At 31.9% G+C, this 10,526-nt stretch overlaps 2 protein-coding genes across 4 annotated transcripts; both read left to right on the top strand.

The window, feature by feature from the left end:
- The first annotated feature begins 5,772 nt into the window (after nucleotides 1–5,772).
- LOC110603195 (auxin-binding protein ABP19a) lies at nucleotides 5,773–6,804 on the top strand. The gene has a single exon (XM_021740897.2). It carries the CDS (start codon nucleotides 5,788–5,790, stop codon nucleotides 6,475–6,477), a length of 690 nt encoding a protein of 229 aa, XP_021596589.1. The 5' UTR covers nucleotides 5,773–5,787; the 3' UTR covers nucleotides 6,478–6,804.
- Nucleotides 6,805–8,147: 1,343 nt separating this feature from the next.
- Nucleotides 8,148–10,490, top strand: LOC110603483 (MOB kinase activator-like 1A). Of its 3 annotated transcripts, XM_021741223.2 has the most exons (7): nucleotides 8,296–8,464; nucleotides 8,967–9,015; nucleotides 9,185–9,293; nucleotides 9,372–9,465; nucleotides 9,551–9,684; nucleotides 9,818–9,981; nucleotides 10,276–10,490. In XM_021741223.2, the coding sequence occupies exons 1-7, from the start codon at nucleotides 8,439–8,441 to the stop codon at nucleotides 10,345–10,347; spliced, it is 648 nt and encodes a 215-aa protein (XP_021596915.1). In that variant the 5' UTR covers nucleotides 8,296–8,438; the 3' UTR covers nucleotides 10,348–10,490. The 3 variants fall into 3 exon arrangements, with proteins under 3 accessions (XP_043807831.1, XP_021596913.1, XP_021596915.1); XM_043951896.1 differs by lacking the exons at nucleotides 8,967–9,015; nucleotides 10,276–10,490 and adding an exon at nucleotides 8,148–8,287 and having other exon boundaries at nucleotides 8,389–8,464; nucleotides 9,818–10,268; XM_021741221.2 differs by lacking the exon at nucleotides 10,276–10,490 and having other exon boundaries at nucleotides 8,295–8,464; nucleotides 9,818–10,266.
- The last annotated feature ends 36 nt before the right edge of the window (nucleotides 10,491–10,526 follow it).

Genomic DNA, 10,526 nt, shown 5'->3' with positions numbered 1-10,526 from the left:
AAGTTTGGTCATGGTATTTGGAAAAAAAATGGGCATAGAATTATTTTATTTTATTTTATTTCATTTATAATTTAATTTTTATTAAATATTCTAATACTTTAATTCTTACAGTTTAATACATATAAAAAAATTAGTTTTAAAATTTAATTATATTTTAATTATAGAGATTAATTTATTATTTTGTAAAATAAAATTTAAAAATATATATAGATTAATGTGTAAGTTTTATTAAAAGGGAATAAATTATTGTTTATATTATAAAAATGAAAATTAGATAGACACACTGTTCATAACCAATTTTTAAAAAAATATATTTAGGTAAATAATATTTACTTTAACATAATTTTATGATTTTAAATTTTATTTAATATTTTTTTGAGAGTGAAGTTTTTCTTAATAATCTAAAATGGTTATACTCAAATTTTATTAGATAAATAAAATAACCAATAAATGTTTAAAATTAAATAGCTATTTATTTGAAATTTTGCTAAATATATTAAACTTTATTTAAAAACTAACACTAAATAAAAAAATTAAAAAGCTTTTAATAAATTTTTAAAAACATAAAAATTATAATCATTGAAAGATAAATAGTATTGCATTAAGAAAAAAGGGATTAGTTCGGTACAAATCATACAGTAAATATATAAAAAATATTTTTTATATTTTTTACGTTTGAAATATTTTTCGTAAATATTGTTTAGTAGTTATTGTTGTGGCAATAAATTAGAAATATTAAAATAAAAAAAAACTAAATCAAATGGTCAAAAATAGTTTGGCAATATCTCATCGTCATCACGACTAGCAACAGTGGCAACAGCGTCCTTTACCTGAGACAAGCTTTATAAAGTAGCAATGCGGACTATGATATGAGGCTAATGGCTATGCCACCTCAAATGCACAGTCTCTGAGTTGAGGATTAGGTTTCTAAGTTTCCATCAAAATCCAATCTTTCGTTCCATCCATTGCCAACCGCACTCATCCTAAGCCCAATAGCATCCACAGCACTCCTCGTGGACGGTGGCCGAGCCGCACTGGGTATAAAGGGGCATTGGACCCTCTGAAATTATATATATAAAAAAAATATTTAAAATATAGTATTAATCACTTAATTTTATAAATTTTATCTACTTTTTTAATAGTCTCAAAATTATTATTTTTTATATTGTAATTAATATATAAATTAATTATTATAATTCTATTTTATTTTTAATATAATAAATATTCAAAATATCTTTTAATATTGAATAAAATTTAATATTTTATAATAGATATAATTAAAAAATTAATAAAAAATTATATTTTTAATATGCGTCAAAAATAGATTGATGAAATATTTTTTTTCAAAAAAGTTATATCTAAACTTTAATAAAATTTACGTTTTATATTAAAATAAATAATTAATACTAAAAAATTGAGCTATTACATATTTATCAATAAAATAATTTTAATGATTTGTAAGAAATTATAGTGGTTGAATTCCATATAAATTTGATATAGGGATAACATGCTTGTATTCGAACGCTTATTTCTCTTGAATTAATTTTTAAGATAGTTAAATATAAGAAATATTTATTATTTAGTTTTTATGTATTATTATTAATAAATAAGTTGTTAATTTTTAAAAATTTATTAAAACGTCATTTTTTTCTTTTCGTCTATTTTATCATTTTTTTCTGTTAAAATAGATGATGGATGAAAGAAAATTTTTAAAATTTAATTTTGCTCTCAAATAAAACTTTTTATTTAGTTAGATATTGGCATTATTAATAAGTCAGTATTTATATTTTCAGAAATCTATTAAAACGTCTTTATATTTTTTCAGATCTATTAAAATATCCTTATTTTTTCTCAGATCTATTAAAACGTCCTTATCGTTTCTTCTGTCAATGAAATAATCTTTCATTCTCCTCAAAAAAGAAGAAAAAGAAAAAGAAGAAGAAGAAGACGATGAAGAGAAAGAAGAAGGAGAAGAAGATGATAATAATGAAGAAGAAGAATAAAGAAGAAGGAAGAAGAGAAAAGAAAGGGTAATTTAGTATTTTGTTATATTTTTAACGGTAAAAATAGACAGAAATACTATTTCATTAACGGAGAGAAAAAATAATGACGTTTTAAATATTTCTAAAAATATAAGAACTGACTTGTTAATAATCACAATACTCAGAAACTAAATATAATTTAGGTATAAACCACTGTAAGTAGTTTAAAATACCTAATTACAATTAATTCAATAGTTTTATCATACCTAATTACAATTAATTCAATAGTTTTATCAAGTACCAACACCTAATTGCAGTTGTGGAGGATGAGAAGTCTTAAATTTATATGAGGTGGACCTATAATTATAATAAAAAAAAATATTCAATGAAATATTTGATTCTTTGGCAAGGATGTAATCATCCTGACTTGAAAAATCCCAAAATTATAAGGGAATTTTTTTATTATAATTTTATTCGTTTACTTTTTTTTTTACCTTCGAATATTTAGCTTAAGATATAATTTCTTTTGAAAAAATAATTGAAGTGTATCAAATTATGAGTTTTCTTTTCTTTTCTTTTCTTTTCATGTTTCCTAAAGCAACTTTATAAATTATGTGTCCACAAAGGTGCTTATCATACAAATTTTCCAAATAGTATTTTTCTTAAAAGAAAGGCAAAACCCTTTCAAGCTATTAAAAAAATTGAAATTTTTAGATAAATGATCTACTAGTTTTGAAATTTACGCATGTTTATGATATAAACCTTTTAATTTAATATTTTAATTATAATTATATTTTATGTTTTAATTTTATAAATAATAATATTTTTTTATTAATGTAATTGTTATTCATAATTTTCTATTGAAATATTTTTTCATTTTTAAATTACTGAAAATTATTCTTTTATGAGATTTTTTAAAAAATAATTCTTATATGTGAAATAAATATTTTTCAAACGTAATATATGTGATAGTAAGCAACTTCAGCTTGCGGATTTGCGATGTAAATCCGTCCCACATCGAAAGGTTTGAAATTAAATATAATAATTTGGGTTAACTATTTTGAGCGAAGTGAAAAATGGGTTTAAAAGTTATTTGGACCATTTTGGACTCGATTGTTTCAATTGGTATCAGAGCCACTTTGGGTCAGACAAATTATGCGGAGTTAGTGGGCCTGCGAGGAAAAGGTTACCCGTGAGAGACGAGGTGGAGCCGCCCGAGATACTAGCGAACCACAATATCCAAGGGTACGGTCCTGATTAGTAATTGTCGTGAATTCAGTTGCGATGAGAACGTTGTAAAAATTTAGTGGGACCGAGTGTGATAGTTTTAACTTCAGCTGCTTACTTGCGGATTTGCGGCGCAAATTTTTTCCATCGAAAGATTTGAAAGAATTGAAATTAAATATAATAACTAGTACGAAACTATTAAATAATTTGGATTAACCATTTTGGACTAAGTGATAAATGAGTTCAAAAGTTATTTGGGTCAGTTTGGACTCGACTGGTTCAATATGTGTTGATATATTATTTTTAAATTTAATTATAAGGCCTCCCTATGTAGTTGGTTTATCCTAATCCCATCATTTACACTTGCATGCCAATGCATGGAGCAACTATCATTATGTCTCCATTTGGCAGCTAGATGATTGATTTCCAAACAAAGCTTCTAAAAGCATTATTACAGACCTTGCTGTCTATGGCCCGCCTTTGAGAGGGACAAGCATTTCATTTATTCTTTACTTTACTTTCATTCTTAGGTTTACCTAAACTCTACATATCGCTTATGAAATGCAAAGTTAAAATAAAATCCAGCTTTGAGCTGGTTTCTTCAATTGAAGCACGTAAAGTTGCATGATTTGCAGGCTTTGATGGAATCGAGATCCATAGGGCTCATTGTTACCTTATTCATCAATATTAAAAGATGGGATGAATGACTGAACAGATGAGTTTGGTGGATCAATCAACAACCGATGCAGGTGATTCAAGCAGTAGTTGCAGCCGTTGGTGCAGAGCGAGTTGGGTCTTGCAGAACGTCACCGGCAAATTTGATGACATTGATTGTGTCGATTCTGATCAGCTCAACTTGGGTCTTGTAGTGATTGAACCTTAGATCAAAACTCAGTGTCACTCAGCCTCGCCATAGAGCTAATGGCTAAACAGAATCAGGCTGACATGGTACTGAAGAAGAGGAAACTCCGGTATTGAGAACTTGGATAAGAGCTTAATTATCAGGGAACTTTCATCTGCAGTGGTGGGTTCACGAGATAGCGACGAATGGAAGCTGTAGCTCAAGATGACGCAGATTTGGTGTCCAATGGCCGAACCTTATTTCAAACCCAAGACTTATTCTTGACCCCTGAATTAGTATATATGTCTACACCCAGATCCTTTTTTAGGGTACATAGATTACCCATTTCTGATCTTCAAGTCAGATTATGGAGTGAAAATTTTCATGGATGAATGTTCAAGTTTACTTTGTAAATGCTCGTTTCATGTGCCTAAAAATGTAGATTTGGATCCCTCATGGTGTGTTAAGTCCTTCAGGATTGGGATCATAGAGCCTCATTTTGTCAAGATTGTGTCATTTGCAGTAGGTAGGCTATCTCCTTCCATAGCCATAGCAAACAATCTACAGAAGCATCTGCAGTCCCCACTTGGTGCTGCACAACTAGTGCAATGGACAGAATCAGCTGAAGCCAAAAATAGGCCCATGGTGGATCCACTACGAACCGAGTTAGTAAAAAATTACCCATATTCATCAAAAGAACATTCAAATTAAATATTTACCCATAATTCAAGTGACACAGAAGATAGGGAATTCATGATAACCACCCAAATTTCATGGACACCAATCCAATTCAAGTGAGAAGAAGACTTGCAGAAACTGTTATTAGCTGTCAAAATGTCTTCTTATGCACCTAATTTCTATTCTTCCACAATCCCCATGTGGTAGTGGACCACAATCGCAAACTTAACTTCAACAGCTTTTGGACGTTCCTAACGGACTTGCGTTTTTAGCTTATCAAAAGAAACACAACTTCAATAAAAATTTACTGTTGTGATATTTCTAGTATCACTGGCAAGAAACATCCAATTATATTATATACTGTGTCGTTTTAAAGATTGGTATTGATATAAAATGATTCCTGCAAATGAAAATTGAATCGTTCCAGGATGATCATGTTAGAGACGTCAATGTTGTTACAGGATGAGCTAACGTCGCTGCTCTTTTTAATTGTCAATCCAATTATCGAGCTTTGATATGCTTGATTGGAACTGTTTGATGGCTACACGAAAAAGGGCTAAGTAATTTCTGAAATTTCAAATAACAGTAATAAACAAAATTCTGTTAAATCCACCGTCACCTTGTTGACTACTTGAACATAATTAGCCTGCAAGGCAAGGCAATAGATTTTAGATTTTAATCATATTATCCGTCGGGAGAGCTATTAAATCATTGAATCGGTAAGATTCGATAAAAATATTAAAAATTAATTGAAAATAATATGTTGTAAAAATTGGTAAAAAAAAAAAGCTTGACTACTGATTACATCTTAGAGAAATAATTCATTAGCAATTACAGATATCGAAAAGACATTTCTTGCATCTGTGTCCAAATAAAAGAAAAATCTTGTCTTTGGTCCAAGAAAAATTACAAGAACGCATGCACTGCAGAGAGATTGCAATTTTGTCGTTTCTCATGTACGCATTTAAGCATCAGCATGCATGTGAAGTCCTGCATGGGCATATTCCCTAGCAAACTGTTACAATGACCCTTAAAAATCTATCTCATTTCACTATATAAATGGCAGCAAGTCTCCATTACTCTGTCACAAAGAACATAGACCAATTGTTCTTGAGCAAGATGATTCTCTACATCTTTCTCATCTTTTCTCTCATATATTCTTCTTCTTATGCTGCAGTGAACGACTTCTGCGTTGCGGACTTGTCAGGTCCTGATGGCCCTGCAGGCTACGCTTGCAAGAAACCTGCAGCAGTCACCGTAAACGATTTTGTTTACTCTGGCCTGGGAAGCCCTGGCAACATCTCAAGCCTTATTAAAGCTGCTGTGACACCGGCCTTTGTCGACCAATTTCCTGGTTTAAACAGCCTTGGACTCTCCATGGCTCGTTTGGACTTGGCAGTTGGCGGTGTTGTTCCCATGCACACCCACCCGGGAGCTTCAGAAGCCCTAATTGTGGTACAAGGGTCTATCTGTGCTGGGTTCATTTCTTCAGCTAATACTGTTTACTTCAAATCTCTTAATAAGGGAGACATTATGGTATTTCCACAAGGGTTGCTGCACTTCCAAATAAATGCAGGGGGGAGTCCAGCACTTGCATTTGTTAGCTTCAGTAGTTCAAGACCAGGTCTCCAGATCTTGGACTTTGCCTTGTTTGCAAACAATTTGCCTTCTGAACTAATAGAGAAGACTACCTTCCTTGATGATGCTCAAGTTAAGAAGCTCAAGGGGGTTCTTGGTGGCACAAATTGAGGTCTCTGGCCCTGGATATTGTCTTATTTTTCTTACTTATTATTCCTTTGTTTTCTTCGTCATGATGTGGTCTCCAAGCACAGGATTCTTCTTGTCAGACAGTTTGTCAGTTGTATGTTTTAGTTTATAAAGAGTCTAGTTACTGTTTTTCAATTGTTTATCTTCTTGAAGTTGAATTGTGCTCTTAATGACAGCATCCTAAGTGGAAGATCCGACCATTTTTCTTTTATAAAGAAGGTTGTAATAATTCTGTGCAGGACAAATTGGCTTTCTTGTCTCAGTAGATTTGCAATGTAAGAGCAATAAATGTCCACTTTTTTTTCCTTAGTTATAACCAAGAACAGTTGAAGCCAATTTGAGTGTCAGCCATTATTGCTCATCAGCTTTCAGAAACAACAAAAGTTGTTTTATAATTATGAGTAATGTTTGAATGCTCACGGACGTGAGAATAAATTTTTAGCTCAGAATGGGTTGCCAATATGATAACCTTATCTACAACTTTGTATGGTCCAAAAGCTTCAGAGTCTGAATTCACGAAAAGAACTTTCTTTTACTGACAACTAGAATCAGAAATACAATTCCTATTACTGTTTACAAGTGGATAAAATTCCCAAAAACGAACCAAGATAAATAATCACACGTAAGCAAGAACATGGCCCGTGTTTAAAGGTTGTGTAATACAAGTGAACAGTACGTGTAATCTCTCATCCAAGCTTTCCAAGGAGAAGCAGAATGCTATAAGGGATGAGACACAACTCGTGCTTCAGCTCGTGCAAACCTTAGCGAACAATTCACAGATTCTGCTCTTTAGTTAATTGCACAAACTGCTTTAATCCAAGTGAAGGAAACATAGAATATCACACAATCAACCATACGTCCGTGCTTTGGATCGTGTAACCAGACAATGAATTACACAACCTCGTGCTACCCTTCGAACTCCTTAAGTTATGGTTCAGACCTGAAACTATTGTGGTTGGCTGGAGGAAGGGTTTCTCGTGTTATTGTCGAACCTATAATAGCAGTAATGTTATCGCCATGCTCTCGGCAACTTCAGGAGTGTTGCAGATGGAAGATTTTTACCCGCACTAAGTTAGCTTGTTTGCTTGGTAAGCTTTGGCTTTTCTATTAAAAAAAATTGCACAATGATGGTTGAATAGCAAAGACTAAGTAAAGATTGAATTTTCCTAATATGAGAGTGTGGATGCATACGTAAGAAGAAACAATTGCTTCATAGTTGAGCAAAGAGATTATTATTATTATTATCCAACACAAGGAATGATGATTGGACGAAATTTATGTCGCCAGCAAAGACTCCATCTTTAATCACATAATTTCATTTACAAGTGATGCAACCATTTGAAAATATCCATTCTCGTACAGCTAGATGCTTGCCCCACTCTCTCACTTCCAACTCTTTTCCCATTATATCACCTTCTTTCTTTCTTTCTTGCCTTCCCTTTTCTTCCCACTCATCCTTATCATATGCATGCACATCCTATATTAATGGTAAAAATATAAATTTAAAATTAATATTCATTCAGCAACTAAATATATAAAAAAAAATTATTATTTAGATTAGTTATTTTCTCTATTTTAAAAAATACATATGTCAATCTTAACTATTTTCCTTCTATTTATAAATATATATCATTTAGAAAAAAGAAAAAAGAAAAAGAAGAGAGAAGTCAATGGAAGCAGAGAGGGAATCGGACAGATAAGCAGGTGGGAAATGGAAAAGAAAGGAAAAGGACGTTGTGTTTGTGCGTATGAATGAGAGAATTTTGCTTACATTCGATGGTTTTGTTTGCCAGTCTGTCATCTCTCTTAATTTCTTTTCTTTTTTTGAAATTTAATGTCATCTCTCTTTTATATATTAATAATATTCATCCTGTTTAATTCTTTCATATATAGTTTCCATTCTTTTTTCTGAGAGGAAGAGAGATTCCTGAGACAGCCTCACCATGAGTCTCTTCGGCCTCGGTAGCAGGTTCTTCATTTCTCCCTCATTCTTTTTCCTTTTCACTTTCCTTTCATGCATGCATTTTGCTTGTCAACCAACAGGACGATTCCTTTCTGTAAACTTTTTGAAGATAATGATTTCAATGCGGTTGGAAAATGCAATTTTATTTTACTTTGTTAATATGATAATTGAAACTTTGTGGATTCATTATGGAGGTTGTAATTTTACATTTTTATATCTGATCGATCATCTGTTGGGTAACGGCTAATCCACCATCTTTGCAGCTAAACTGAACTTTCAAAAAAAGAAAAGAAAAGAAAAGAAAAAAGCTTTCCTTCCGCAGATAATTTAACAATCAGTCATGGATTTTTTTTTTCTGTCATTTCTGTTTTTCTTCTTCGCTGTGATGTGAGCTCTGACAATTAAAATATGTACTTGTTTTAAAAGCTTTAATTCTTTTTTTGTTCTTTTTTCAATAAATTCTGTATTTCTAATTGGGAATTCATGGCGTTGCCTTTGACTAATGAAGAAACCAGAAGACGTTCCGGCCTAAGAAGAACGCTCCATCTGGAAGCAAGGTTGGTAACCTTGCTTTCTGGTTTTGCTATTAATTTTGTTAGAACATCCACACAAATCTAAGCATATATATACAGTAATATAATCACAAGAGGAAGAATAACGACTGTAAAGTTTAGGTTCAGATAAAAAAATAAAAGTTGATGTAATGCGTCCTGAATTTAATTGCAGGGTGCTCAACTTCAAAAGCACATCGATGCTACCTTGGGGAGTGGGAACCTAAGAGAAGCTGTGCGACTTCCTCCTGGAGAAGATATCAATGAGTGGATGGCCGTTAACAGTGAGATCCTCAACCTTCTGATTTGTATTTCATAATTGCTACCAATTTCACAAAGAATCACACGATCTTCTCCTGCAGCTGTGGACTTTTTCAATCAAGTGAACATTCTTTATGGAACTCTTACCGAGTTCTGCACTGCAACAAGCTGCCCAACAATGAGTGCAGGACCAAAGTATCATTCTCTCTACCTTCATTGATTTACTTTTGAGTTCATGCTTTTATGGTTTCTGCAATCAGCTATGTTTATTTCTTTGCAGATACGAGTACAGATGGGCTGATGGAGTTACCATCAAGAAGCCAATCGAGGTGTCTGCTCCTAAATATGTTGAATATCTGATGGATTGGATTGAAGCTCAGCTAGATCAAGAGACCATCTTCCCTCAAAAATTGGGTTAGTCCATGGCTCGCAAGAAAAATTATTCTATACAACCGTTATATTTATGATTGTTTATTAATCACTGATCACATTGAGATATAAGCGATTACTAATTGATTGTATTGTAAAATTTCTTCATGTGCTACAGGAGTACCTTTTCCATCGAATTTCAGAGATGTAGTTAAGACAATATTTAAGCGGTTGTTCAGAGTATATGCTCATATCTACCATGAGCATTTTCAGAAGATTGTGAGTTTGAAGGAAGAAGCTCATTTAAATACTTGCTTTAAGCATTTTGTTTTCTTCACATGGGTAAGTGTAATTTTCAGCTTTCTGCCATTTTCTTACTCTGTGTTCACTCAAAGATTTACCATCTTCAACCAGATAACTCTTCTGTTTTATTACCATCATTATCTTCCTGAGGACTGAGGTTAAGAACTTCAATTTCTTACTATAAATACTACAACGAATCTCCTTCAACATTAAAAACACATCTTGTACAATGACTTAGTTTTGTTATTGTGAAAGAAGCCTAGCAACATGCATTAAAAAAATATAAGATGATTCTTCAGCTTCTTTAATTTTATTTAATCAAATTTGGTGCAGGAATTTCGCTTGATTGATAAAGGGGAGCTAGCACCTCTGCAAGACCTTGTTGAGTCTATTCTGCAATTATAGTGCACTGTGGACCTCTTTGTTAAAGATTTTAGCTTTCAGTATTTAATGTTTTTGGTAGACATTTTTATAAGCTTCAGATCAACCATGTTTCTCTTCTCCATTTGTTGATTAATTAATTAATTGATTTGTTTATTATTTTTTAATCAAGAGAAACTACTTAATAAGTTCATAAACAATAA

Source organism: Manihot esculenta, chromosome 16 (genome assembly GCF_001659605.2).
Source record: "Manihot esculenta cultivar AM560-2 chromosome 16, M.esculenta_v8, whole genome shotgun sequence".
Taxonomy (NCBI): Eukaryota; Viridiplantae; Streptophyta; class Magnoliopsida; order Malpighiales; family Euphorbiaceae; genus Manihot; species Manihot esculenta.
Note: the sequence above shows the minus strand (reverse complement) of the source record. Positions and strands in the feature narration are given on the sequence as shown.

Bases quoted from the DNA above. Each gene is read 5' to 3' on its own strand.
- LOC110603195 (XM_021740897.2), top strand. From the start codon at position 5,788: ATGGCAGCAAGTCTCCATTACTCTGTCACAAAGAACATAGACCAATTG.
- LOC110603483 (XM_021741221.2), top strand. From the start codon at position 8,439: ATGAGTCTCTTCGGCCTCGGTAGCAG. The intron at 9,016-9,184 runs GTTGGTAACCTT...ATTTAATTGCAG, and splicing joins ACGCTCCATCTGGAAGCAAG to GGTGCTCAACTTCAAAAGCA. The intron at 9,294-9,371 runs GTGAGATCCTCA...CTTCTCCTGCAG, and splicing joins TGAGTGGATGGCCGTTAACA to CTGTGGACTTTTTCAATCAA.